General features: G+C 47.5%; 13 protein-coding genes across 13 annotated transcripts; 4 read left to right on the top strand and 9 right to left on the bottom strand.

The window, feature by feature from the left end:
* Positions 1-8: 8 nt before the first annotated feature.
* On the bottom strand, positions 9-2878 carry SPPG_07577 (uncharacterized protein). Its single transcript, XM_016755744.1, has 9 exons — positions 2124-2878; positions 1814-2055; positions 1700-1745; positions 1466-1613; positions 1313-1403; positions 1179-1259; positions 1012-1118; positions 698-947; positions 9-637 (listed from the first exon to the last, which is right to left on the bottom strand). The coding sequence occupies exons 1-9, from the start codon at positions 2659-2661 to the stop codon at positions 230-232; spliced, it is 1911 nt and encodes a 636-aa protein (XP_016605229.1). The 5' UTR covers positions 2662-2878; the 3' UTR covers positions 9-229.
* Positions 2879-3308: 430 nt separating this feature from the next.
* Positions 3309-6602, bottom strand: SPPG_07576 (phosphatidylinositol-3-phosphatase YMR1). Its single transcript, XM_016755743.1, has 8 exons — positions 6473-6602; positions 6213-6320; positions 5954-6119; positions 5734-5894; positions 5531-5659; positions 5185-5467; positions 4978-5125; positions 3309-4915 (listed from the first exon to the last, which is right to left on the bottom strand). Exons 1-8 carry the CDS (start codon positions 6494-6496, stop codon positions 3643-3645), a joined length of 2292 nt encoding a protein of 763 aa, XP_016605228.1. The 5' UTR covers positions 6497-6602; the 3' UTR covers positions 3309-3642.
* A 92-nt stretch (positions 6603-6694) lies between these two features.
* On the bottom strand, positions 6695-8504 carry SPPG_07575 (uncharacterized protein). Its single transcript, XM_016755742.1, has 2 exons — positions 7378-8504; positions 6695-7308 (listed from the first exon to the last, which is right to left on the bottom strand). The coding sequence occupies exons 1-2, from the start codon at positions 8361-8363 to the stop codon at positions 6774-6776; spliced, it is 1521 nt and encodes a 506-aa protein (XP_016605227.1). The 5' UTR covers positions 8364-8504; the 3' UTR covers positions 6695-6773.
* Positions 8505-8734: 230 nt separating this feature from the next.
* Positions 8735-9691, top strand: SPPG_07574 (uncharacterized protein). The gene is made up of 3 exons (XM_016755741.1): positions 8735-8971; positions 9036-9130; positions 9195-9691. Exons 1-3 carry the CDS (start codon positions 8788-8790, stop codon positions 9630-9632), a joined length of 717 nt encoding a protein of 238 aa, XP_016605226.1. The 5' UTR covers positions 8735-8787; the 3' UTR covers positions 9633-9691.
* On the bottom strand, positions 9637-10666 carry SPPG_07573 (ribosomal protein S5). The gene is made up of 3 exons (XM_016755740.1): positions 10600-10666; positions 10060-10518; positions 9637-9999 (listed from the first exon to the last, which is right to left on the bottom strand). The coding sequence occupies exons 1-3, from the start codon at positions 10637-10639 to the stop codon at positions 9770-9772; spliced, it is 729 nt and encodes a 242-aa protein (XP_016605225.1). The 5' UTR covers positions 10640-10666; the 3' UTR covers positions 9637-9769.
* A 1286-nt stretch (positions 10667-11952) lies between these two features.
* SPPG_07571 (MiaB-like tRNA modifying enzyme, archaeal-type) lies at positions 11953-14057 on the bottom strand (the record flags this gene model as incomplete). The annotated part of the gene is made up of 4 exons (XM_016755739.1): positions 11953-12639; positions 12703-13255; positions 13317-13758; positions 13826-14057. 4 exons carry the CDS (start codon positions 14055-14057, stop codon positions 11953-11955), a joined length of 1914 nt encoding a protein of 637 aa, XP_016605224.1.
* Positions 14058-14166: 109 nt separating this feature from the next.
* SPPG_07570 (uncharacterized protein) lies at positions 14167-14652 on the bottom strand (the record flags this gene model as incomplete). Its single annotated transcript, XM_016755738.1, has 2 exons — positions 14167-14514; positions 14611-14652. 2 exons carry the CDS (start codon positions 14650-14652, stop codon positions 14167-14169), a joined length of 390 nt encoding a protein of 129 aa, XP_016605223.1.
* Positions 14653-14838: 186 nt separating this feature from the next.
* Positions 14839-18396, top strand: SPPG_07569 (uncharacterized protein; the record flags this gene model as incomplete). Its single annotated transcript, XM_016755737.1, has 15 exons — positions 14839-14960; positions 15154-15382; positions 15445-15555; positions 15614-15754; positions 15822-15959; positions 16031-16091; positions 16157-16843; positions 16910-16981; positions 17041-17427; positions 17486-17557; positions 17628-17712; positions 17774-17907; positions 17997-18149; positions 18208-18279; positions 18350-18396. The coding sequence occupies 15 exons, from the start codon at positions 14839-14841 to the stop codon at positions 18394-18396; spliced, it is 2511 nt and encodes an 836-aa protein (XP_016605222.1).
* A 549-nt stretch (positions 18397-18945) lies between these two features.
* Positions 18946-21421, bottom strand: SPPG_07568 (RNA-dependent ATPase DBP3). Its single transcript, XM_016755736.1, has 4 exons — positions 20228-21421; positions 19806-20172; positions 19512-19740; positions 18946-19442 (listed from the first exon to the last, which is right to left on the bottom strand). Exons 1-4 carry the CDS (start codon positions 21379-21381, stop codon positions 19342-19344), a joined length of 1851 nt encoding a protein of 616 aa, XP_016605221.1. The 5' UTR covers positions 21382-21421; the 3' UTR covers positions 18946-19341.
* Positions 21422-21586: 165 nt separating this feature from the next.
* On the top strand, positions 21587-22568 carry SPPG_07567 (uncharacterized protein; the record flags this gene model as incomplete). Its single annotated transcript, XM_016755735.1, has 5 exons — positions 21587-21692; positions 21748-21850; positions 21965-22043; positions 22111-22332; positions 22407-22568. 5 exons carry the CDS (start codon positions 21587-21589, stop codon positions 22566-22568), a joined length of 672 nt encoding a protein of 223 aa, XP_016605220.1.
* SPPG_07566 (deoxyhypusine monooxygenase) lies at positions 22544-23851 on the bottom strand. Its single transcript, XM_016755734.1, has 3 exons — positions 23097-23851; positions 22977-23029; positions 22544-22908 (listed from the first exon to the last, which is right to left on the bottom strand). The coding sequence occupies exons 1-3, from the start codon at positions 23785-23787 to the stop codon at positions 22690-22692; spliced, it is 963 nt and encodes a 320-aa protein (XP_016605219.1). The 5' UTR covers positions 23788-23851; the 3' UTR covers positions 22544-22689.
* A 58-nt stretch (positions 23852-23909) lies between these two features.
* On the top strand, positions 23910-25459 carry SPPG_07565 (uncharacterized protein). The gene is made up of 2 exons (XM_016755733.1): positions 23910-24558; positions 24632-25459. Exons 1-2 carry the CDS (start codon positions 24030-24032, stop codon positions 25300-25302), a joined length of 1200 nt encoding a protein of 399 aa, XP_016605218.1. The 5' UTR covers positions 23910-24029; the 3' UTR covers positions 25303-25459.
* On the bottom strand, positions 25315-26908 carry SPPG_07564 (uncharacterized protein). The gene is made up of 2 exons (XM_016755732.1): positions 26449-26908; positions 25315-26387 (listed from the first exon to the last, which is right to left on the bottom strand). Exons 1-2 carry the CDS (start codon positions 26813-26815, stop codon positions 25426-25428), a joined length of 1329 nt encoding a protein of 442 aa, XP_016605217.1. The 5' UTR covers positions 26816-26908; the 3' UTR covers positions 25315-25425.
* Between the last annotated feature and the right edge of the window lie 381 nt (positions 26909-27289).

Raw genomic sequence — 27289 nt, 5'->3', positions numbered from 1 at the left:
ACCAGCGGTGGTGAACAGCTCAGATCCGGCCAGAAAGCCAGAAAGTACATTAAAACATCTACATGTATCCCAAAAAGAACCTCCAATATTATCCTTATACAACCACCTCCCACAAACAGCAACAACCAAAGAGAAAAAGAAAGGGATAAATGAAGCAGAAAAAAGATTGGCTAATCCCACCATCTTGTCCATCACATTCGTTTGTCACACTCTCTCCACGACCGCGCATTTACCCTTGCAAAGTATCTCTACTGCTCCTTGTGGCACCTCTCTTACCTACTGACCCCGTTTTACTCTCCACCATTCCCCCATCCTTCTCCCTCTCTAAAGCCTTGCTCAAGGCCTTGGAAACCACATCACTTCCACAAAACCTTACATAAGAATCTTTGGCCATGAGCGCAAAGATGTGTTTGAGGGCATCCGCAAAAACGTAGTAGCTTAATCGCTCTTTGGGATTATTTTGTAGTGCGTCGAATTGGGCAATGATAGCGCTGCGCTCGGAAGAGTTGATATTCAGTTCGCGTGGGGCGTTAATTTTGATGAATTCATCGTAGATGGTTTTGGCGCGTTCGGTGAATTCTTTTCGGGTGGGCACAGAATCGAGAGCTTGGCATTTTAGATAAAACTCTAGATTTTCCTGTTGAAGAGCTTATATTAGCACTGTCATGAAAGGCGTGTTGCGCGGTAAAACTCTTACCTGTGAAAACTCCTTTTGTACAAAGTCGTAAAAGTGCCGAACACCCATAGGATCCCGCATAAGTTCCGGGAACGAGTACGTCCACATTTTGATTTCTGCCGACGATGGATGTTTTTTTGCATTCCAGAGCACGGAGGAGTTGCCCAAGGTCAAAATGCTCGAGTCATCTGATAGCCACGGGTTACTGTGCGTCACGGGCGGTTCTAAAATTGGATCGAGTGCTCGCCATACGTCGCATCGTTGTATCAAGCTACCGTGCAAAGAAAGTGAACTGGTGCAGACGGTAAACGATTTGGAAAACAGCTGCTACTCACGTTTTGGAAGCTTGCGAGATTTTTAGCCGATTCATCGACAACGACATATTGTAAAATTCTACCTTTCTTTCCAGCCAAGCAAGCAATTCCTCGTCCTTCAGGGTTTCCTACGAGCCGAATGTTAACACTTGTCAACGGATAGGTATGCGTACAAAATCAGGTACTACCTCATAGGCTGCCTCCGTTCGTTGCGCATTTTTGGTATCCTTTTGTTTGAGCTCGCCATCTTTAAATGTCGGTGCTCCGGGCTATGCAAATGTCAGAGTCTTCGGACTTGGGTAAATATTCCCAGCATACGTACTATTAATAGCGGCCTATGCACTTTCCAAAATGTGAATTCCTGCAGCTGAAATGTGCGACGTTCCTGCTTTGTCAAGACGCGTTTCATGTGCCTGTCCCAGATACTCAGATGACTTCCGCAGCTTCAAGATAGAATAACAGATAGGGGACATACAGGATATGGCTTTCAACCGTTTCCTCAATCTCTTCCCATTGATCATAAAATGTATCTTGCAACCGGATCAGTCGGTCCTCTTCCCACTCATGTAGTAGGTATTTTGCCGTCGCTCGCATGTTCCGCTTCAACAAGTACACAGTGTAGTCTGGAGGAAGAAACCCCATTTTTTTTCTGGTCAGGATGCTGCCGGCAGCTGCGTTATCCATAGTCAAAAGATTATAGAAAACTAACCAAAATCAGATGGAACCCATACACGCGATGGCCAATAAAAGTGCGTCTGATGTGTATTCAACGTTAATATCAAAAAAAAAAAAGCAATCAAACGAAGTTCCAAGAAACCAGTACCTGAAAAATATATATACTGCTGTCCGGCACAAATTTATCTCCCAGATCCACTGGAATGATGTATCCTTCGTTGAAAAGAGTTTGACAAAACTTCATAGCTTCATCTCGCGTGAGGAATGAGCAGTTAAGCTGAATCCAGTCTAGCAAATCGCAGCCGAGAAATGACCGCGGATACATTTTGAACATCTTCTTTCGATCCTTTAGCTCAATACCAGTTCTAGGGTCTTGAAGCCTTTTAATGACTGGAGTGAACATGAATTAATATTAACGGCGGCTTTCAGCAGCTTTTTTGCTATGAAAAGGTACGCACCATCGTCCATCATAGCAATCCTTCTAGTGTATAGATTCGGTAATCCCGCCTCGTCTGTACTCCGCGCTTCGGACTTCTTTGGCATAAGTGGCAAAATATGCGAATCGTATAGACTCTGAGTCTGGCCAGGCTGCACCCCAAAGAGGTGAGACGACGATGCTCCCGCAGTCATGGACGATGTCGTTTCGATATTATTATCCATACTTGCTACACTTGATGCAGCCAAGCTTACGACGCTTGTGCTAGGTGAATGTTTAAGGGAATTCGATTTTCCCTCAGGCAATCCCACCTCCGTCATCTTTGTCGCCGATCGGCTTAGTTTCTTTAATGTCGCCAAACGAGAAGGTGCGGGTTTACTGGAATAAGTGGTCATAGACGCTGACGAGTCTGTCGAAGCTACGGTGGCCCTTCGTTCCATATCCTCCTCCGCCCCTACTGTTGAACTAAACTCGGTTTCCACTATGCTACCTTCCCGACTTGTATTTGGTGAGGCATCAGCTTGGAGGGTGGTGGTAGATTGTCGCGTTACAGCGGCCATTTGGCAAGATTCCGAAAGTGCCGGTTCCGGTGGAGCGTACGGTAATTATTAAATTATCAGATGGATGCCACTGTCTGGATTCGAGATAAAACGCAAATGCAACGTCTATTCAAATTGTCACATACAGCACTTGAAGCGAGTGCACTCGGTGGCAATTGAAGCTGTAATGTTAAAGGTCTGAAGGGCGAGATGGAATGGGAAGAGTGGTGCTGGTGCTTACTCCGAAATGGCGGGACTGCTGCCCTTGCTAAACCCCTATATCCTGGATTGAACCAACGATGCATCTGGTATTGCGCTCTGGATAATGTGGCATTTTGCAAGCTTATTGGTTCAATAGTAAGGGTATCTTTTTTCCATTAAACTCTAGGAATTCCACTCTCCTCCTCATCGTACCCGCTATCAATCGACTGCGGGTTCAACGGTTTATATGCTTTCAATCAAACCCTTTCAATCTAGCCCCGGAAATTGAAAATAGAATAAGGGCTTAGCTACCGGAAGCCCTCATCAACAGCCGCGACAGCGCAGGATATCGCGATCGTTGATGAATACCACTCTTGTCGGAAGGATTGTTTCCACACGCATTGATATGCATGCATGAGATTGTTCTTGCTGATATTTATTGCCCAAACAAAATAAACAAAATGACTTCCAGTTGAAAGAGTTACAATTCCAGTTATTTCCGGCAAATAAAGGAGTAAATTACCACAAAAGATGGGGAGCTCCTGAATCCAGGTCCTGATGATCAGGCATCCTGCAACAAGCATGTTCATCGGCAAAAATGTGGCACACAAACAAATGGGATACAGAGACTCAGCCGTTTGCAGGAAGGGACCTTGGTACGTACATCGTGCCATGGTTGACTGTATAAAACCGTTCCTGATAGGATTTAGAATTTCACATCTAAAGTTCATTTCTATTTCCAGGTAGGCGCCGAAAAAGATCTTACACAAGATACATATAGTGAGAGCCCTTCCGAGGCTTTCATCCAAGGTCCGGATCCCAAAGGGGATGCGGAAGATCCGCTACGTCCGACTTATCCTTTCCTTCATCCTTTGCCATCGAAATTCGTCCCATCTCCTTCTCAGTCTGCTTACCACTCCCGCCACCAATAAGTTTCGGGATAGGCGGATAGATTCCATATCCTTGCGGCAGCTCCAGTGGAGACGTCAATGTAGCTTTGTCATTCATTGACTCAACAGGCGGTTCACTCTCGTCTCCCGGTTCCACGAAAACATCAGATTCTTCGTCGTTTCCTTCAGGCATATCGTCTTGTTCCCACGGATTCAACGACTCTCCTTTACCGTTCTCAGGCCCACCAGTTCGCTCTGACTCTTCCCTCTCCCTAAGCTCACTATCTACCATGTCTTTCTCCATCTCATCTTGTCCCTCCTTCAAACATAAACCAACCCAATACTTCAGGTTCGCCGAACTAGGATATAGAACCTCTCCATCAGGACTCACGGTCCCAGGTGCCCCTTCGGCACTTCCCACCGCAAGACCCATGCCAGAACCTAATCGGTCCCGACCCTGTTTCCGCCGATTGTCAGGTGATATGTAATGTGGGTTTGCATACTCGTCACGGTTCGCTTCAATGTAGTCCCAAATCGAGTAGGTGGCTTCCTGAATGGTTTTGCTTCCAGGCGCCACATAACTGCGTCGCTCTCGTTCGCAATTAAACAAAAATGTTCCAAATTGACAAGAGTACACATGCAGGTGCAATGCTGAGAGCAAACGTTCCGAATATTCGAAATGTGTTGGGAACTGAGTCCAAAGCTGGTACAGGCAGTCGAGAAACTGTGCAAATACGGGTGCGACCTCTCGAGGGTGGACAGTATTCGGGATCGACACCTCAGATGACGTTAAAGAATGTGGTTGTGATGACGGATTAGTCGGCGGAGGCGTCCCACCTTGTCCCGACATCCCACCAGGATATGACACCGCCCGATTTGACCCACTGAAGCTAACCCCACCATCTAAGCCGCCTCCAAAATTCTTGCTCAAGAAACTCTTGGCAGCTGATGTGATCGAGTTTGAGACGTTCCGTCTGGCGGCTTGAAATTGTGCGCTCACGGAGGTGCGATCCGTGACGACACTATGATCTCGCGAGAGATGGCCACATCTATCCTGGAATTTATGCCCAAATGATAACCACTCCTTTTCCAGAAGGACCGCTAGTCCTTCGAACGTGCGGTAGTAAGGGTCCAGACAAATTTCCGCCAATGAACAAAGCTGCGCAGTTCTGTCCCACCCGTCGCTACGCAAAGGATATTTCTAGGTCAGGAATATGCATATCAACGCAAGAAAAATAAGCCATACCTGCAGTGGACAAGCACGTGGCTATTATGTAGGTGAACATGCTGGACAATCATGAGTGTTCCATCCAAAATATTGCGAATGTGCTTCAGCCATCCAGATTTGTCAAGCAAGCCCCGTGGTACAGGTCCACTTTCCGCAGAAGCCATCGCTACAATTCGTGTGTCAATCCAAGCCTCTAGACAAGCAAGATGCATTACGGTTACGTACCTTCAATAACCTTATTCATGCTATCTCGCACAACATGAATATTGTCAATACCCAAAAAGGAAATCTTGCATCCTCGATAGTTATCAACGCTCTCCGTTCCAGCTCCGAGAGCCGTCTGCGCCATCGCATTGGCGGTAGGCCGCGCATCAATAATAAGATTTTGCGATGCGTTTGGAGAAGGGAGAGTGGTGCTGGCGAATATGGCTTCAACTAGTTTCTCGTCTTGAATTGATCGATTCTGTTTAAGACCAACCATTGGCTGGCTGGAGCGAGTTATTGAAACCTACACTGAATTAAGTCAACGGGGATCTATACTGCCCAAACGGACGGCACGACAGATGCCCACCAGGTTGGTTCGGTGTAAGTAGCTCAATGCGGGTATGCGTCCTTTACTCCGAAATCTAGCAGTGTATCGCAGCACGTTGTCACTTATTTTAGCCGGTACAACCAAACACCTGGGGTATGTAGAACAAAACTATTCGAAAATGTCAGTACCACGTTGTCTTCACGGCCGCCGAGATATATCTGGCCAGCACATGAATGGCGCACCTCATATGCTTCATTTAACGTGGTGAATCTCCATTGATCAGTTCTTGTCCCGACTCCCAGTCTCTCGAACTCTCGGTAAGGATCATATTTCCTCCAACCTTTGTTCGACCCAAAGGGTCTAATAGGTTTGTATGAAAAAGCATATAGCTGCTCTATTGATGCTAAATCGCAATCCGGTCAACGTTGAGGACGCGTAAATGAACTGCCTTCGTACACTCACAAACATTCATCAACCTCTGTAAGCTAGCAAAAACGTCTGTGGCGTCGCGTTCCCTCGCAATAAAAAGCTTAACAAAGAAGAAATGGCGACATGTAATGCAGATCGGATGCAGGCCGGTTGGGGTGGGGAATTTGCGGTCGGCGGCCTGAATAGTGGAGTAACTGATCTTATATAACAGGTATATGGGGTCCAGTGAGTAAAACCAACTCTCTAATAACCTAATCATCTTGTTCTCGACAATGGAGCGTACAGAACATACCCATATTTCTGTTTCGGTGTCGTCAGGGCAAAAAAGTAGGTGATGTGCAAGGACGTGTAGTGTCCCGACAAAGGTTTTGTGTCCCTTCTCCAACTTCACCCCCGGAACCTTTTTAGGCATCATATCCGATAAGCCAAGTAGCGAGCTGACAATATAGACATGTATACTTGAAACAGATTGATTCTGTGGGCACGTATTTCACGAGAGATCCTTCTCATCGTGTCCGGTCTTTCCCGCGACCACTAGTTTGTGTGACCTACTTTTGTAATACGAATATGCTCCATATGAAGGGCTACTGCGTATGAATTGAAGAGAGTCGTGTATCATTATCCGCTAGAACACCACATGTGATGGCATTCTCCATGATGCTCTCAATGCAGCTCGACAATGTTTGCCGTCTCTCACAGGCGTGGCTTGGTTACACGTGAAGTAATCATCGCAAGGAACACATCAATTAACTAAGCAAAATGCTGAGCGCATGAGGTATTCCAAATGACAAAAAAAACGGGCTTCTACTCGTTTGCCTAAACTAAACTAAACAACAACAGTCCCCATAAGCTCCTAACCAGCAACAATTTCCTCAATCATCTCCTGGTTCTTGTTGGGATGCTTCTCTCCATTAGCAGTGTCTACATCGTTTTCCTCTTCCCTGTCATAATCATCCAATTTGGGATTAAGCGCAAAGCTTCCTCTTGGAATGAAGGTTGCTGCCATTATCACAACTCCGCACAAGGAGTAGAATACACCACCGATCCAGAAAAAGTACTCCCGGGCACCCGCCTCACCCTGAGTATTCCACAAACTGTCGAGCCAATTGCCGAGAACTGGATTAAGAATAGCGAAGGTGATAATGTAGCTGACGTACAGAAAGGCCATAACAGCGCCGAGCGGTGAGACCCGTGGATCCGTGTTGTTCATCCGAGATAGATTGGATTGAATGAAAGCAGACAAACTACAGTCCCCAGCCGCCCATCCGGAGGAGATGAACACAAAAATACCGGCCAAAATCCAAGCCATTTGAAGGTTCCCTACTTCGCTGGGATCAGCTTTCCAAAGTACCCAAGTTATGGAGAGAGTGAGAGCGTCAAGACGAAGCCTAGATACGAATTTCCGATTCAATAATTAGCACTATGCGATTCTATTTCTCCCGCAAACAGCCACTGACCAGGGAAGCGGTGTTTTCACAGCAGTGGAGAATGCCAAAACAAATGCAGCGCCGATAAGCTCGCCAAAGTTTGATCCTCCCACGATGATCTGACCATATGCTGCCTGATCAAGAATCAATTTTGCGTAATTCTGCGCCAATCCGTTTTCGAGATACCGATGCAAAAAGAGTGGTAGAGAGTACCCCAGAAGCAGCCATGAGAACTTCCGGTCGGAGAAGATAATCTGACCTCCCTTATATATTGCGTATCCGAACGACGCAAAGGCAGCACCGATAGCATGGAGACCGGTATGTACGTCCTTATGGTCGATTCCCTCGAGTGCATTCTGTTTGGCAGTGTTGAGTCTGATTCTTGACCAAATCACCGCGGCAATCGCAAACAGGAATGGAGTAACAACAGGTGCGTACGCTTTACCCATTTCTAGTTGGATAAATGCAGAAAAGAAGGCGCCAGAAGTGCCCGCCACTTCGTAAAAGATGTGGACGATTGCGTCCATGCGCTTCAGTTTAACGACATCACCACCAACAATGTCCCGGGGAATGACGCGCCGAATCAATTCCACTGTTCCATGCGAAAAGCCGGCGGCGACAAAGATGGGGATGATAATTCGAGCATCCCATTTTCCAGCAATAGCACTCCGTCCATCCTGAGGTGGTTTCCCGCCAGTTGCCCCTTCAATGATCATTCCCAATGACGATATCACGGCAAACATTGCGATCGCAACGGCTAAAATATTCTTAATTCGAAATCTCCTCATAAGAGGAGCCACGGCAATACTACCGACGCATTGTGCCGCTTGATTGAATCCGTCCAGAAAACCCTTGTAAAAGAACCGTTTACCAACGGGGAAGCGGTCGAGGGCGAGGGATGATATGGTGCCAGTGTACGATTCAAGGGCGAACTTGTAGCACATAATACCGAGAACGTAGAGAATGATATCTCGCTTTTCTGCGACCGAAAACGGTGGGATTTTCTTGTTGGCCATTGTGGGCGATGGTCAAATTAACAAGGTAGTGGGAAATAAACTTAGTTTTTATAGGTTGCCGATCATTTTTATTTCTTTTCGTACTGTATTTAAACAAGCTTTTAAGGTCTGGCCAATAAGCTTGCTTGCATTAAAAACGTGTGAAATTTAAGAGTCCGCGCCAAGTTACCACATGGAGCTTTTTCCGGTAACACGGAGGCAAACTTCAGTTCGCGTACAAAAAGAAGCCAAGTTAAAGATAATAGAACCTTGGAGTTCTGCTTGGCACGTGCCACAATTTTCAACCACCTACCAAACTTGGACCATAGCAACAGTGTTGTTAGGATCGATTTCGGCCAGTTGCGTAATCTCACAGCCTCATTTGAGCTGGACTGCGACATCCTGTGTCAGAACCAGCACGTTGCTTTGAAGGGATTTTGTGAACATGCCTGCAGAAATTAGACTACCCACCTTGGAAGAGGTTGAACCTATCGCAACCAATACCCTTATACTCACCAATGTCCCACCAAAGGCTTTTCAAGATGAGGGCGCTGCTGTGCGAACGATATTGGAGAGTTACGGGCGAGTGAATCACTTTGTACTGTTGAAGTCGTTCAGCAGAATATTGGGTTAGCTAGCGCGTACTCGAGATGTGCGAGGGGCGACATATTGACGAATTGCCTATGACTGTAGCCGTTTTTGAAGTCACCGCAGATGCACAACGGGCGAGGAATTCGCTGCACATGAATCCAATTTTAGGAGACGATGTTCGAGTCTATTTCGGAGAGGTTAGCTTCCCTGTAACCCCACGTTGCTCTTTTAGAATCGCTTTAACAGAAAGTGGAACTATAGCATACAGACTCCCAGTATCTCTTAAACCCAACAACCGGCATCCACATCAATTATCTTCAAGTTCCCACAATAGAGCGAAATTTCCTACTATCACCGCCAGGCTCACCACCTATCGACTGGGTTCAGCATCAAGAACATTCGCCTGTCCCAGGTGGCCATGCCGATGCCTTGTTGGATGCTCTGAGGGAGCTGGAAGGTGATACGTTTGTTCTGGATCCTGGGGATGCAGAGGACACGATGGACACCCCTGGGCGACAAGTGCTGGTATTTGATCAGGGAGAAGAGGCGGAGTTGCCGGTGATAGTTGTAGATGATATGGAGTTAAGACAACCTTGGTGGCCGGAAGATGAGCCCACGGGAGTGAGACCATCGCAGCTGCGTAGCTGTGGGCCGTCACTACCCAGGACAGCCATGCCGCCACCTCCTGTTTCCAGTTGAGGGACGGGTGCAGTGGCATATGTTTAATATGTGGTAATACATGTGTGATTTTGCTCAACGTTTCCATCGGCGGCTCGGCAACAGACTATAAATACATTCGGTGTGGTCTGGTCTAAAAAGACGGACGGCAGCACTTCTCATGGCTTCTTCTTGTCAGTGTAACCATAGTACGCCATCTCCACGTCCACAATACGTTTTCCCCTCGCCCGGGCAATATCTTCGGGCCTTTGTTGCTGTTTCAAAGCTGCAAATGTAGCCTTGATAACGTTCATAGGATTCCGCGAACCCCAAATCTTTGCACCTAGATCGGATATACCAATGCAGCGACAAATTTCGTGAATATGGTTGCTGGCAACTACACCGTAACCTGTGATAGATATCGGTTAGGTACTCATTGGTTCAAAGAGAGAGCCGCACGTCAACATACCTGGCGGGGCACTTCTAAGCTGCAATTGCACCTTATGCCAGTTGTAGTCAATATTCGAAAAAATTGTACGATTGTTAAACCGATGGAAATATGTCATATTCTTCTCAGCATTCTTCGTCGCTTTTTGCACGGCTGCGGCAGCGTCGGTCGCACGTCCCTCCCCATAACCAGCTGCCCCGTTTCCATTTCCAACAACCACGAGCGCGGATACGGAGCGGACTTTCCCACCCGAATTTACTCGTGCCACACGGCGGATATGTAGCACTCGCTTCATTAAGCGATTTGATGAGCTGGGCTGGGTTGCGTTTTTTGGTTGTTGCTGAGGCTTTGGCTTTGGGAATGGCTTAGGGCGCTGCTCAGTACCTGAAGTCGGGCGCGCTGGTGGTGGGGGGTTGGCGGCAGCAAAAGTGCGAAAAAGGGGGACGATTCCTGAAGTGGAGGCTGTAATACATCGGGGTGCTGTTAATTGGAGCAACAAAGATCGTTAAGAAATTGATTCTGTTTTCATTAGCTGAGCGAAGATAATACTACTACGCTTACCAGGAATCTGCCCCATCACCCGGTTTAGAACGGGTCGCATGATGCTGGTCTTGGATCGGGATTCCGCCTCTCAACTTTTGCTGAAGCAAGCGAGCTCAGAGTGATCGGACAGCAGTTGCCATAGAAACCTTTGTCAGGTGACTCTGACAACGTGAGGAGGCACGTGTTGACGCGTGCCTCATCAACGATCGAACTCCGACTCCTTTGCTACGGTCTCGGTATTCGTCTTCATTTCAACATACATTTGAACCCAGAATTCAACCACGGGGGTGACATGTCCCCAGCCAAAGAGAAGGAAGGAAAAAGACCTCGGGCTCGCTTAACGGTTCAGCAACGATACGATATTTGCAGAGCAGTGGAGGAAGATCCAGAGCTAACTCACACGTATTTGGCTTCAAGGTACGATGAGTTAACCAGCACATGAATTGTGCAAGTACTCGGTTGACGCGCTCGCCATTACGTCTAGATTTAATTGCTCCAGGGTCACCATTACAAGAGCGTTAAGGGATAAATCAAGATGGGTTCGCCTGATAGAGCAAGGGAAGTGCCTGGACCGCATGCGAGAACGTATGGCAAGACATCCTCAACTAGAACAGGCCCTGGTGGAGTGGTACCGTGCGGCACAGCTGCAACAGGATGAACTGAGCGACGAAATCATAAGAAAAAAGGCCTTAGAGATTGCTCAATCGATGACGATCACAGAGAGCCATGACTTCAAGTGTGGAGATTTATGGCTGCAAGGATGGAAAGCGCGGCACGTGGTTCCCTCCGTCTCAGCGCTCGCTCCGGCACCATCCGTTATCACAACAATGCCATGCGCTACCATGGCCGGCCCGGTCGATCTTTTCGATTCAGGTTCACCAGGCACATGCTCACCCGTATCGGGTTCCTTTCGAAATTGCATCCCATCTTCAATCCAGCCGCAGGATGACATTTACCAAAGTACCAGCTGCGTTCTGGACAATTCTATCATTCCGATAGCTGAAGGATTGGGAGCCCTCCGGAAATCTGTAGCCTTCTTAGAGCAATTTGAGGGTCTGTACTCCCCCGATGCGCAATACATTCGCATCGTACTAGAAATGTGGGAAATGAAGTTTGGTGAGCACATGTCGGACGCTTCTGTTTGAGTGCTGTTGGCCACGACTTGCGATTTCATCGCAGCATCGGGTTGTATTGGTCATGTATACATGTATATAGCAGTTGGCTACACATATGCACATGTGGCTACTTCGTGTTTGCAACTATCCTTTCAAAGGGCAAACAAATGCGACAAGAGTATACCGCACGGATCCGCGCAATGCTAGGAAGATCTTTGCTATTTACAAATTAAATAAGCCAAAGCACATGATTATCCTACTGTGATGCGGTAACCTTTTGGGCAAAATCCCACCCAATCGATGCAATCACGAAACATAGTGCTACTCGAAAACCCCACCGCATTCCCTCATAACCCATCAGTACATAAACTACGACATACATGACCAGAAGATACGCAATTACTATGAAGATCGGTGGGCTCGGTTTCCGGCGTTCGACCTCTTGAACAGCCTTTGTCTCAGGCGTACGGGGGGGATCAGACTTTCCCCCTGCCCGTTTCTTAAGACCCTCTCCACTACCCAGACTTAGCTCTGTCCCATCATTGCCATCCTGATCCTCGCCACCCATCCTGACCATTTCTCTTCCCTTTCTCACCAACTTGGGGGTCCCTTTCCTCTCACCGGCGCCGAGTGGGTCATTCCCGTCAATAACTTCGCCACTCAAAAACCACTTTCCAACTTGTGTCACGTGCACTGATACTACCCGTCCCATCAAGCCCTCTTGCAAGGGAACCAGCACCTGTTGATACGATTTGGTGTGCCCAACATAATGCTTTCCATCCCCGCTTCGTTCGGTGATGAGGACACGTTGTATCGTGTCCATAAGATGTGAGTACGTGGTATAAGATTCGAAGAGCCGGGTGAGTTCGCGGCTGCGACGTTTGACTTCTTCGGTAGCGAGACGAGGAAGACGGGCGGCCGGAGTACCGGGTCGAGGGTAGAACTGTTGATCAAAAAAATTAACGGAACTCCACACACGTTTCCACCGTTAATTAGGTAGCCTTACCTGTGATATATGTACCACGGGGAATTTGTACTCTCTCACCAATTCCAAAGTCTCTTCAAAATCCTCCGGAGTTTCCGTCGGGAACCCACAAATGACATCAGTGGCAATGGTTATATCTTGTACTCGATTTCTCAAAGTGTCCACAACCTTTTTAAAATCTGCTTTCGTGTACATTCTCCTCATGTCTTCCAGGACTTTATCACTCGCCGCTTGAACAGGAACATGTAAAAAGGAGTACACCCTGGGATGAACCAGCACCTGGGCGATTTCTTCCAGATGTTCCAAAATGTAAGGTGGATTTGTCATCCCGACGCGAAGCATAGCATCCTTGTTATCGTGTGCTTCCATGACTTTCACAATGCCCCACAGTAGATCCACAATGGAGACACCAATATCCCGACCATACGCCCCTGTATCCTCAGAAGTCAACCAGATCTCCATGACGCCTTCATCAAGAACGGATTGCACGCGCGAAATAATTTCTGAAGGATGGTAACTTCCGAGATCCCCTCGTGCATGCTTCGTTTTGCAGTACGTGCATTGATTCAGACACCTTGCATTCAATCCTTGTCAGTACCTTTCTTGGGAGCAAATCAATGGGTAGCAAGACTCACCCCGTGTTAATTGGAATAATCTCAATGTAGGGATTGCGCCTAACTTTCGGCAGATCTAACTTTGCACCCCCCGTTTTTCTCTTTTTTCCAGTTTCGCTTGTCTCTTTCGCTTCCTTCAGTAATTTAACAGTGTTCCCTTTAAGCGTTTCCTCAACCACGTCGACCACAGAGTCAATTTGCTGAACTCCAATCACGCTTAATCCCTGCCACTCGGTACCCTTGGGACTAGCTTGAGGAACGCAACCTGCTACCACCACCTTTTTCCCCTGGTCTTTCCCTTTCCGGATCTCGTTTACGAAAGTTTGCTCGGAGGGACCTTTCACGGTGCAGGAGTTCAGCAGCCAAACGTCAGCCGAATCACGCTTGGAGTCTTCCAATACCACTTCATAACCGTCCGCCGCCAACAATCCTGCCATATATTCACCGTCCGAGTTGTTGTGCCCTGCAATAGCCGACATCGCTCTTTAGCGTTCAGAAACGGGACACCAACAAGTCACAAGATTACACACCACATCCCCACGTCTTTACAAACACCGTAGCCCGCCCAGGTAGGAAATGGTCTGGACTGCGTTTGGTGTGATTTTCGGCTTCACCTTCTTGACCTGAGAATCGCTTTCGGAATGTTTTGACTGGAACAGTACGGTAGGACGCCCGTGATTGTGCTGGTAACTCCGAAGAAACAATCCCTAGCTCTTCAATATCATCAATGGCATTTGTACAGGTGGGGTCTACGGTGAGCATTTTACAACATCTATGGAGGCCAGACAAATTGTGTGTATATTTTCGAAAGCCAGTCTGAGTGCAAAAAGTTATGGCACGGTCGGCACAGTCATATTATGACAAGCCACGCTCATCGTCGCTGAACTATCCTATCCTTTGTGTGGAGCAGTGCTTTGGCCGATCGTCTCGAGTTCATTAGACTAACATAATCCACACGACCTTCCAAGATATATCGCTTCCCTTTAGTTTGAATCTTCCTGTCAGTCTCGCTACCGGCCATTACTACGTCGCCATCACGATCTTTCGTGGAGTGTTTGGGTTTTGATGTGGTTTGCGGGAGTTTTGGGGAGGTCTTATCTGTGGATTGTTGGATTACTTCTTGGTTGATCTTTGTACTGATATGTGTCGCTGTGGCGGATGTAGTTGATGATTTCGTTATCCGAGAGTTTTTGGCAATTTTGATCTGGTCTCGCTCTTTCTGCATCCATGTATTTGTTAAGCATGTGTCATGAATGAACGCTGTCCAAGGAGGAAATGCAAAGTACTGAACTTACACCAACCTTGGAGCACCCACCTTGGTTTTCCCCGCCCGTCCAAACTTTGCCGACTTGCCCATGGTTCTTGTTTCTTGCACGCCAGCACTGCTTGTTCGGAGTGCATTCCAAAAATATTGGGTAAACCTAAAGTGGCACAGCACCGATGGCACAGCTGTCTGTCATCACGTCAGCCGACTTCCTCCCAAAGCTCCTCCCATTGCGAATGTTGGCACGTCGTCCACTTTACTGAATGAAAGAGAATTAAAATGTCGGAGGAGAGCAATGATGGCCTTCTTGCATCTCTCATGGATATGGGCTTTGACTATTTTATCAGCAGAAAAGCTTTGGCAGACGGCGACGTGCGCACTGTCGAGGATGCCGTAAGTTGGTACGTGCCGTCGGTAAACGAGTTTACCTGATCTACTAGTCGATGGTGGCAACAAGGGATAAGAATACTAGTATGTGAGGCGGCGCGCATATAGCCGTTCGACTAGCAGAATGTGTCAGTCGCGTTTCTGAACTGTTGGCGGCATCCGCCGCGTTTGTTTATACTTCTTCGATCGCTTATTTTCCAAACTAAGGATCATCGCTAAGACGCAAGATAGCTCTGCGACATCTGATATTGGGCTAGTCACTTTACCACCGCTGCAACCCTCAAGGCCGGAGCCACTAGCAATCACCAATCCCTTCCGGTCAGCTGAGCCATCGACATCTTCAATCAACTCGGTGGAAACGCAATGCACAAGCACGAATGTGCAGGAGCCTGACAATCCCACTCCGATTTCATTGGTATCAGCGGCGCATTTAGAGGTAACCTCTTGTGCAGCAAGTCCCATCCGTAGCGGAGATCTCATACAAGGTTATGCTGTAAGGAGCGTCCCTCTATCACCAGTCGGCATAAAACAACCCGCAAAACATGTGCTGATATAGCGACGGCTCGGGCGTTGAATGAAGCGAAGCGGTTCAAAAAGAGTCAACAGGAGGTCAATATGATACATGTCTCTGCCGAGAAGCTCAACTAATGACAGGTCATATATACAGTCAAAGATTCAAATCCTTCGGCAAATTAAAGAAGACCGTGAAACACAGAAAGATCGGAAACGCCATGTAGAACCTTGTAATAGTATTGGACAGAGTCCTGGGACACCAAAGCCGTTAGTGAATAGTGATGCGGCCATTCAGGTGAATATGATCCTTCCTATCATAGGTTTCCTTATGCATTGGATATCAATAACAAATATGTGTGTAGATTCGTCTCCCATCGGGCGCGGTCCTGAGGCGGGCCTTCTCACCCTCAACGTACGTTGTGACCCTGTTTGCATCCGTTCGCGATTCAGCACAGGGTAAAGACCGAGTTGACTGTGGAGATCATTTCACTCTTCTGCAGGTGAGATTGCAATTGTGCTTCTTGTGGTAGAATTCTGAGTCTCAGTTAATGCCTGGCTCCATTAATAATAGCCATTTCCAAGACGACTATTTGTCGAGGACGAGTGTAAGACATTGTCCCTTCAAGATGCTGGTATGCCACAGAGATGATACTGCATAGGTGTGGACCCTGATGTTTATGTCCTGTTTGTGGTCCAGGCTTGGTACCAAACGCTTCGCTCAATGTGATGAGGTGCAATTCCCAACCATCTTCTCCGTCGGGACCAGCGCAACTTGCTGGTGCTCAACCCATGAACATGACCTTGGAGGAAATCCGCGTGCATGAGGAGGTGACTGACGGAGGGGAGCGGGATGAAAACACTTTGGATGACAACGACAATGAGAATGAAGAAGACATCAACGTGATTGACGAAGTACATCATGATTGGGGAGGGGAGGGTCATCTCTTGACAACGGATCCCGTCCCTTTAGATACTGCTCAACCTCATCGTCCCACACGCAACCCCCTTTCGTGGCCGGTTGCAGGTTTAAAAAGACGAGCTGGGTTCCACACTCCAGTCTCCCTCAAAGAAATCTGCATGCGTCGCATCGAAAGTCTGCTGGCAACTCCTGCCACTCCAACAGCTTATCTTCGTTCCTTGCGCTTTCTCCCCGGAACCATCGGGTCAACTCTCTGCACGCGTCTTCTGCACCAAAATGAACTGAACGCTTCCATGCTGACCAAATTGAGCGTATGCCCTATCAACACCTTAGATCTGTCGCATTATACGCTTGCGACGGATTCTCTGCTTCGTGTCATTGGCGAGCGTCTCTGGCCTATGCTGACCAACTTAAACCTGAGTGGATGCGAGGTTGTGACTGATGCTGGAATTTGGGCTCTAAAGCGTATGTTGACGAAGTTCTCATTTTGAACACTCCCGGGGAATAACAGCAATATGCATCATCGCGTAGCACTCAAGAGCCTTGAAGAGTTGGATTTAAGCGAGTGCAGGATATCTGACCGGGTTGCCCACGCACTACCTGGTACTTCCTTGATTACCACACTCCTCCTATACATGCTCTGACGTCTTTTTTTCTTTTAGCCTTAACATCTCTGACGAGTCTGTCTGTTGCCAAGACGAAGATTACCAGCTGCTTTTTAAGCACGCTTCTCGGTACAGACTTGGCTAACAGTCTTCGTAGTCTGAACCTATCCTACTGCACCAAATTAGCTACTGCGGACATTTTCAGGACGCTTTCCTCCTTTTCCCAACTATGCACTTTACATCTTACAAACATGCCTTTCAAAAGCCCAGTAGCGTCACCCCCAACTGGTACATTCAAGGAGTTGAGATACTTGGATGTTCGCCTGTCTGGTATCACGGATCTGGAAGTAATGAACATCATCTGTGCATTCGAGTCTCTGGAAGAACTGGACACGGCAGGATGCGAGGGAATCTCAGTTGTGGGTCTGAGCGGTATTGCACGGGGTAAGAGGACAGCCCGTTAATTGGAAAAGAGCAGCACTTACGAGTGTATGTACTTCAGCACTCCAGAATCTGCGCGCCATTACCTTCCCATCTCATCAGCTTACAGATGACGTCCTAGCGCTGTTCTGCGGTAAGCTCCATGACATGAACCTCTGTGACCTGAAAATGCTTATGCACCTGGTTGGTTACATCGTTTTCAGAATTCCCACTCCACAGCTTGAATCTCTCCAACTTTGTGAATCTGACGGATGCAGCTGCAGAGCACATATCCCGTCTGGCTACTACGTACGATTTGATCGTTTTCATCCGCATTATTCCCTTCTCTCATCTTGATTCTCGATTCAAGATTAGTTAGTCTTTCTCTGGAGGGGACCGGGATAACTGATGCATCCCTCTGCCAGTTCGAACAGCTCAGAAGTCTCACTACACTCCATCTAGACCGCACACACGTCGGAGATGCCGGGATTTGCCATCTGAAACGTAAGACTCGTCATCCACTACTCTTTCGTCACCGATTACCGCTGCGTATTATAGTACAGAACTGATACATTTCTACCTATCCACCTTAGCGCTCAGATATATCCACCACCTCTCTTTGATGCAAACGGAGATCACATCTGAAGCTTTAAGGATATTGTCAGAGTGTGAGTTTAACAGAACAATAAGGGTCCTGAACGTGGCGAGGACAGCTGTGGACGATGATGGCATTTATTCGTTGAAAGGTATAAAAGCAAGTATGCATTACATGAAAAGTCTGCGCTGATCCGTTGTGGCAACTAGGAATGGTTCAGCTGTCGGCGCTGAATCTGGATTTCACGAGAGTGACCTTCGCGTGCTTGGAAACGCTGGCCGGTGAGTACCCAGCAAGAAATCCCTTATTTACATTTGTACGTTACGGAGGAACTGAAGATTTTGGATGTAGAACTACCTCATCTCCAGCCAGTTCGGTTAGCAGGAATACATGAATAATGAGGATTGATATGCTCATCGTTGGTTACTACCATACCATTCTTGTAAATAGGGAAATGTTGCATGTAATGTGTGCGTAATTGTGTCAAACGATATGGAATATGTACCTGGCCATGTAGACCTCGGTTTCACAAGTATATCGACCGAGGCTAGAGGGCCAGAGGAAACGTATTATCCCCACGCTCTGGAAGGTGCCGATTCATCCTAGATCAATGGCATCCTTCGGTGGTGGGTCCCGCCACAGTAGTCCCACTTCGAACGGTTCTCAGCGACAGCTCAAATTGTAAACTAACGGTGATCAGCGACGGCAGTGATGCACTACATCAGCAAGGATTTAACAAAGACAGATTATTCCACAGCGTAGTGATAGGAAAAGCCAAAGCGGAGTATAAATCTTGTGTCCCCCTTATTCCCCGCGTTGTCTGCGTTTGGCAGCAGTGCGGTGTGCTTGTGTCCATATTCTAAGGTTTTCGTCCACAGACTTCCGTGGAGGAATAGCCACCCGCATAAAGTGCTCGTGCAGCGGCAGTGAATAAGTTCTGGCATTTGCGTGGTGTCTTCGTCTTCTGGCACCGGATCGAGAAATGCCGACAAGAACGGCGTCTAACAGGGACATACGATGGGACAAACGAGAGGTAACCAGAGCCAGAAGATAATCATTGGATTCAATGTCCCATAATTTGCGTTACGCTTTGGGTTCATGAACGTGTAGGCATCGTCTCGAAGTGCTTGTTGGGTAGAGGAATTCTGGGTTCCACGCTGCCCACAACGGTTTGGATAACCTCAGGTTCAATTCCGTGACTCTTAACTTCCATCTCTGAAAGTCTCGCTATTGCCTCAATAAATAATAGTAGTCTATGTACCAAAGACGCCCTCCCAGAACACCAATAAACAAATACAGAACACAGCCTTATCCACCTTATCCACCAACCACCTACGTCGTTTCTACTCTGAATCGGAATCATTAAAAGTAATCTTCTTCCCTTTTTTATTCATATCCACATCTTTGACGAACGCTCCGTAGTTGGGGTCAACTTTCTTTTTTACTGTATAAATGAAAAGATAGATCGTCAGAAAACTACCACTATGACAAAGTTGAAACTGCTTCTCCTTACCGGTCGTCCCGAACTTGAGTAGGTCCGCCGGCACCGTTTGTCCAGCTCCCTTCAACACATTGATTAGAGCCCCTGAATGGGATTTATCGTGAACGGTAAACAACGTGTGCGATATGCCCTTCTGTCCTGCTCGACCGGTTCGCCCGATGCGGTGACAGTAATCTTCAACGGTGAGGGGGAAGGTAACATTAATCACATATTCGACGTTAGGAATGTCAATTCCACGGGCCTAATTCGTAGGGCAACAGTATGAGGAATACGAAAACAAACTGGACACAATGACAAGTCACTCACAGCCACATCAGTAGCAATCAGTAAAGGGCACGTCCCCTTCTTGAAATCTTCGATCGCTTTAGTTCGTTGCTGTTGTCCCAAGTCCCCATGGATTGCGGCAACTTTGAACCCATTTCTGCGAACGAATCCCTCCAATCTGGCGGCCTCCTTTTTGTATAATGCAAAAATCAGAACACGGTTTGTCCGCGATTTGTGGTATTTTTTTAGTAGTTCTAATAGGCGAGATTCCTTATTGTGAGGATCCACAACTTCGACCCGCTGTTCGATGCTCGAGTTAGCGGACAGATCCTGAGATCCGACGGTAATGTTCACCGGAGACTTGAGGTATTGCTCCGCAATCTTCTGGATAGCGGGTGGCCAGGTAGCACTGTTGCAAAATTTCCATCAGCATGCATCTCTCAAATAACATGCACGCTACAAACCTGAACATGACCGTTTGCCGCCCCTCCTTCCTCAATTGTCCCACAATCTTTTTAATGGCCTCCTCGAACCCGAGATCCAACATTCTGTCTGCTTCATCCAAAACAAGAAAGGAGACATCGCTCAAATCGCAACAGCTATCCTCATCTTCCAGTAGGTCAATCAAGCGTCCGGGGGTTGCAACAATCACGTTGACAGCACCACTCTTCAATGCTTTCTTTTGCTCAAACTTGGGAACACCGCCGTAGATGACAACGCTCTTTGCCAATGATCCAGAGAATTTTTCTACTTGCTCCTGAATCTGCATGGCGAGTTCGCGAGTTGGGGATAAAACCAGCACCTGGGGTTTGCGGGGTTGGATGTTTTGTCTCGCTACTCGGTTGCGAATGTGGATAAGGGCTGGGATACCGAATGCCAAAGTCTTACCGCTCCCTGTTGCTGCAACACCGATTAGATCCTCACCTGAGAGGATAAACGGCCAACAAGAGGATTGGATAACCGTAGGTTTGGGAAACCTCGATAGGTCCCTAGCCAGGTCAGCCGGGAATCCTGCTTGAGAGAACTCGAGTATGGGACGAAGCGCCGTAGCATTGTCCGATATTTGAACGGTGTGCTTTGCATAGAAGTCGTCAATGGTAGCTTGAGGCAGGTCGCTGAGGGCTTTGTCCTGTTTATATGACCATTCATCACTGGGCCCTTCTTTCTTATCCCTCTTGTTGTTGCCTTTTGTTATTTTGTGCTCAACTTGCTCCTCTTCCTCAACGTCCGAAGCCTTTTCTTCAATTTCTTTCACAGAGTGCGCCCTTCTCTTCTTCTCTTCCCTTTTTTGCTCTTTCTGGTCGTCTTTCTTTTTCTTCTTGTCGCGTTTGGCCCCGGAGTCGTTATCGATGTTCGCATCCACGCCGATCTTCACTGCCTCCTCATCATCATCGTCACATTTTCTCTCCTTCCTCTTTTTCATTTTCTTATCCTTCTTGTCTGCCTTCACCTCGTCCGCGGCGTCTTCCTCTCTTGGCCGCTTCTTGCTTTTGCGTTCCTTCAAGGGAGTGTCCACGTCCATGGCGTCAGTCTTCGCCTTCGCCTTCTTTTTCTTCTCTTTCTTTGTTGGAGGGTTGGATGTAGCTGCTTGCCCAACGAGCTGGTCTTCTTTGCTCATTTTGAACGTATGTAGTGTTTGAAAAGAAAATGAAAACGCGACTCAAGTGGAGAATCTCAACAGTTTGTTAAAAAAAATTATAGATTTGTCATTTAGCCATTTTTGGCCGAGTGTGATACACCGGGCAGTTTGGCAGTGAAGGTTGGCCGGTCATCACGAATATTGTTCATTTGGTCTCCATCATACAACCCATCAAACAGTAGAAATGAGCGCAACAATTCTGTATAACAGTACCGTAAAACAGATACATCAACTACACCAAGAACTCGAACGACTCGAGAACGGCCAGGACACATCTTCTGCTCTGCAAGGTTAGCCTCCGCAGTTTGTACCGAGATACTAGAGCCTGACGATATAGCACCGTAGGGCAAATCACCGCCGGTCTTGCATCCCTGCAACGCTCTGCCAATGATCTTGACCAATTTGCTCGACGTGAAGTGACCGCCGCAAAACGGGAGAAAGCGCTCGCGTAGGTAACCCTTGTTTAACCTCACGTATGGTACATAAGATTGAGGAAAGGAGTAGTGACAACGGACGTTGATATCCCCTTTTGGGTACCTCACCTTATTGGCGAAACGACCAGACGAGCGAAAAAAGTACGAGAAGACTTCACGTCCATCCAAATTGCATTTTCACAATGGAAAGCCAACGAACGAGCAAGGGTAACGTGGGACATATCCCTCGCCTGCTCAAGGTAGACTACAGTCTTATTTGCTGATTCGATTATAGGCGAGCACGAAAGAGCGGGAAGAGCTACTTGGCAGCGCTGAACGACGAACCTCCAGCGCTGTTCGACATGAGCCAGGGTCAGCCGACACTTCCATACTGATGATGGACCAGATGCTTCGCGAAAACCAGGTGTTGGAGGGATCAGGACACAGGATAGATGAATTTATTCATATGGGACGAACAGCGCTACAGGATTTGTACGAGCAACGTGAAGTGCTAAAGGTGTGTTCGTGCTTCCCCCTGTCAAGTCATATTCATGCGTGAATCCTGATAAGGTTCTGTTTTACCTCGGACAGGGCACCCAACGAAGATTATACGATATAGCCAACACTTTGGGTCTTTCGACCACCGTTATACGATACATCGAACAACGGACTGCCACAGATAGATGGATTTTGTTGGGCGGGATGACAATCACAATCATTCTGATGTGGGGAATCGTACATTATTTAGGATAAAATACCCATATTTCAATTATTATACACAGCAATTCTTGAAATGTCATCTACTTGACCGGTGAGACATGCACAAAGGAAGATTTAAAATAAACATCCACCTCTTCTATGTAAAACAAGAAATTTAATGCGTGGAGGCGGTCAACCCATCCGCGTACTGGAATTCCCCCGACGTCTCATGCTCAAACATGTCCAGGCCAACAATACAACTTTCTCTCACAACACGCTCTGGGTCCGCGCTAAACTTTTTAAGAACCTCGAAGCATTCGGGAGCGGCAATAGACCCTAAGGCTTCGGCGCATTCGTGTCGCACCATTCCTTCTTCTGTGGTGTTGGAGAGGGACTGTTTACAAAGCATGGGAGTTATTGTAATGTTTAAAGAAGAAATACAGTGAGCTGTGCTCCCTATACCTTGATGAGAGCCGGAACGCTTGCGGGATGTTGCATTTGACCAAATACATAAGCTACAACGGTTATAAATCCGTTAGTAAGATACATTTCATTTCTTCGGAAGAAGTCAGTAACTCATACCAATTTCATGCCTGAAGAGGGCACTGTCATCTGTCAACCCTTCGGCTAAAGCCAAGACAGCGTCCTCATCCCCACGATTTCGCAAGGCAAACATGGCCCTGTACCGCTCAAAAAGCGGCAAAGAGGTATCCAATAATTGGTTCCTCAAATCCTGAGTCGTCTTCTCTTGGGTTGCAACAGGCGGAGCTGGATCGACTGATGTGTAAGGACTAGGGGCTTCTTGTTCTCCCGTTTCTCTTCTTCGTGTTTCATATAATATTCTCTCGATTGCCAATTCACATGTTTCCCGAACAACTCGTTGTTCATCCGTCTTGTACTCTTCGAGCACGGGCAAGCACCCCTCTTCCGCTATCGCACCTAGTGCCTCAGCAGCCTCATGTCGCACCATAGGATCCTCTGACTTGTCACTCAAAACTTTTGTCAGGTGAGGAATGGCTGCTTTGTTTCGCATTTGACCGAGCACATAAGCAAGCTCATGTTTGAGCAAAGCGGACGGATCGGCGAAACCCTTTGCAATAATGTCGACCGAGTTTTCATTGTTGAGGGACTTTAGTGTAAAGAGGGCTCTGAAGCGCTTGTGGAGCGGGACGTCCCCGCTGACATTTGTGAGTATATTTGATAGTGATGCATATGTCTTTGAGTCTACATTGGTAGGGTTGGTGGGCGGGAGTGCGTCTACGGAAATTGTCATTTTGGCAACCAGGGAACTTGTAAACTTGTCAAAAACAAATAAAATACCACCACAAGGTTCAAATCACGTGGAGCAAGTTTTTAGTTGGAGTTGAAGGAACGACAGGGTCAAAGGGCCAACAAGCTGTCTTGAACACTGTGAATATCACGAATGTAGCAACTTGACAAGTAGGAAGTAAAGTACAATAAAAAGAAGGCGCAGGAAGCAGAACGGACGAGTAGAGAGTGCACGGAAGCTTCAATATGACAGTGATCGCAAGCCCAGGGATGACAGCCAGCAGACATGTACACCAACATGACGCCGACCGGTTCACGGACGACCCAACACTTCCCTTCTCCTGGACGCTGCATAGAGCATCCACAACAACGAGCCGAATTCAACCGCGCACCGTCTCCCGCAACGCTGCTGCCACAACGGGAATATTCCAACAAGTCTATTCCTATGTACATCCATTTGACAAGGACGACTCTGACTTTCCCTCCCGAGTATGTTGTTCCCTCTGCATGGAGGTCTATGCCACACCCATTCGCCTCCCATGCTGTCGCCAGCTCATCTGCTCGACATGCGTGAGAAGATGGCAGAAGCAGAAGCCAACCTGCCCATGGTGCATCAAACCGCTGGAAGGCAAAAAAATGGAGGTTGATCGGGATGTCAAACATGTTGTAGACGACTTGGATGTATATTGCGCGCACAGGAGACAGGGATGCCAGTGGGTAGGACCTCGGAAATATCTTTTAGTTCACGTCGCAGAAGAGTGTTTGGTAACTAGAGGTGCGTTCATGTTGCTGAATGGACGAAGGAAATATTGAAGGCGCGGCGTTAACAATGCTTGTTTGGACTATAGTTCTGGCAGGAAGAACGATACAGTCTCGCCCGGAAACTCTGTTCTACCTCTCTCTAATTGACAATCCATCGAGTGTCCAGGCCGCAGTCAAGGACCTGTATCCCCGCGCATCGTCGATCGTCGCATCGATCATACCAGCACGTTACCGTGGTCGTGGAAGAGTACGACGAAGCAGTTTGCAGCATCTCGCAGCTGACATACCTCCGAGAACATCGTCTGTCGGTGCGAATGGTATTTCCGTGGTTCCACCAGGCCGTCCTGTTCCATTCAAACGGGCAGGCGCGAGAGGTAGCGTCCTGGTACCTACACGTAGCGACAGCTTTGGCGCCACTGATGATCAGCGCGATGGAGACGTTGTGGAACCTGGAGTTGGGTCGGATGGAGAGTCAAAGGAAGCACGGGAAGGAGAAGAAGAGAGGGATGACAATCCCGCTGCCTCTCCGTCCACTCCCTTATCTTTCTTTGACTCCATCCTCGCCTCGCAAGCTAATGAAAACCTTGAAGACGAGGAGCATCTAAGCCTCTCACTATATTTGGAACAACAGCGCCGAAGTTGGTCTTCGGGTGATGACAGTTCCATGATGCCCATGGGACTGAGTAGCGAAGAAGAAAGCGAAGAAGAGGATGAGGTTGTGAAAGCGAAGCGGGCACAGTTGGGAGCGTCTCTTTAGATTTCTTTTCCGTATGTAGATTTAGAAGTAGTTTCTCTTAATAATGAATTGTCTATAGCTCCAACCGTACACGATATATAATAATTTGCCTCATTATGAAATTACGATAAATAGTTTAAACCCTCACCAGAAATATCCCTTCCAATCATTCTTCAACCCTACTTCAAAATATGGCAAACGGCACTTGGCTACAAAGATACATCTGAACTCGTCTATAATCCTATTCCAGTTTGACGCCCTGGTCCCTACCCACCCATCACATTCCAACCCCATCCATAACTGCAAATACCAAGAGAGAGTCATGGTTGACCGGCCAAATAGAGAGAGCTGGTCCATAGGTCCTTTATTGTATCGGGGGATGTCGGACGTGAAAATTTCCCATGTTCTCGAGCTCGTAGTACCATCGTCCCTATCCGAAATCGGGAGCAAATTTGCGGAATGAATCACCTCTGGATCTTCCGACGAGACAAAGAGGCGTTTATAAACACCCATAGGATTCTCTGCCGCATATTTCTGAACCGTTTCAATGTAAGTGCTGAACGGGATCAATGTCATCTCCGATCCTTTATCTCCGTGACGAACGTGGAGATTGAATGTACCTTCGGGTAGAGGGTACGGAGCAGGTTTGGATACGTTATTAGAGTTAGCTGAATATGCGTTGTGCAGAGACTCTTTGAGACGCAGGGAAAGCAAAGCATCCGTTGTCTGCGCGTTGAGACGGGATAAATAAGCGGAACTCTGTCCCCTCCACCAAAGCCTGAAAAACTCTAGAGTTAACTCTGCGTTTGGGAACTTTTCCTGTAGATTTTTCTTCCACAAGCTTGGTACGAGGTCTTTATCGTACGATGCACCGTCCAGATCCACAGTGCCCCAAGTATTGGTTCTCACTTTTGTTTCGGCTTGCAGAGCGTCTTCATACGTGCATGAGCTGTAAGGTTGGGTGAAGCACTCGAGATTGGATTGAACAGGGCCGTTGGGTGGTCCGCAGTTGTCGGAAAACTCATATTTTCCATTCTCAGTCCCTATCGGTTCCAGAACGTAAATCCACCCAGCTTCTAGCGCAGCTGCCAGAAGGAATCCTTGTTCTTTATTACCGATTAGACCATGTTTTTGCCAGGAAAGTATACAGTTAATTGCTTCACTTACTATGCAAATACGCTCCTAACCCAACGTTTTCCGTCCCACCCGCTATCAAAAACTTTTTCTTGCGACATTCTTCTTTTGGGGGGTGCTGATTATCGTATATCCACTTTTGAACCTCCTTGGTCAGTGGCGAGAGACCCTCTTCATCCATTGTATCCAAGTAGTCTATCCAGTTATAGTGCCCCATTCTGTACAGGCGGTCAACGACTGTCTTGCGGTCATTGGAAACGGGCGGTAGCGACTGCTGGAAAAATCGGAATGTTTGCAAGGATGTGCGGGATGAAGAGGATATGAGGAGGAAGCTTGCAAGGCAGGTAATAGTGACAATGACATAGAAGAGTTTAACGGCTCCACTCTTGGAGGATGGCATTTTGCGAGCTGGGAGTCGAGTGCTGCGCCAACGGAGTTCATGTACCGTCTTGTGCAGAAATGCAACTTACCGGGTAGTGGGGATAAATTTCAGAATTATTTCCCGCCTCACAAAAACTTTAAGTTGCTTAAAATATCCGATTTCAATCAAATTGCAGCCATTTCCTCTCCATTATGTGAGAAATGCAGCTGTAAAGATGAGGTGTTGAGACTTGCATTGCATTGCTCTTTAACGACATCGCTAAAAGCATACAAAATAAAAACCAACGTTTATTTGACAAGTAATCCAGGTGAACAGCAATAAGCAGTTGCCATGTTCATTTCCACGTGCTTCGATTCAGACATTTGAACCAAAGCCTGACTCACACAATGCACCCACAAAAGTCACTTGTCCACCGGCAAGTGGGCACAATCACTGCATTGGCAGCTATGTACCAAATATGGTAAATGAAACCCTTTGGGCCGTTGATTACCC

Source organism: Spizellomyces punctatus, assembly GCF_000182565.1.
Source record: "Spizellomyces punctatus DAOM BR117 chromosome Unknown supercont1.16, whole genome shotgun sequence".
Taxonomy (NCBI): domain Eukaryota; kingdom Fungi; phylum Chytridiomycota; class Chytridiomycetes; order Spizellomycetales; family Spizellomycetaceae; genus Spizellomyces; species Spizellomyces punctatus.
This window is presented reverse-complemented; position numbering and strand designations above follow the sequence as displayed.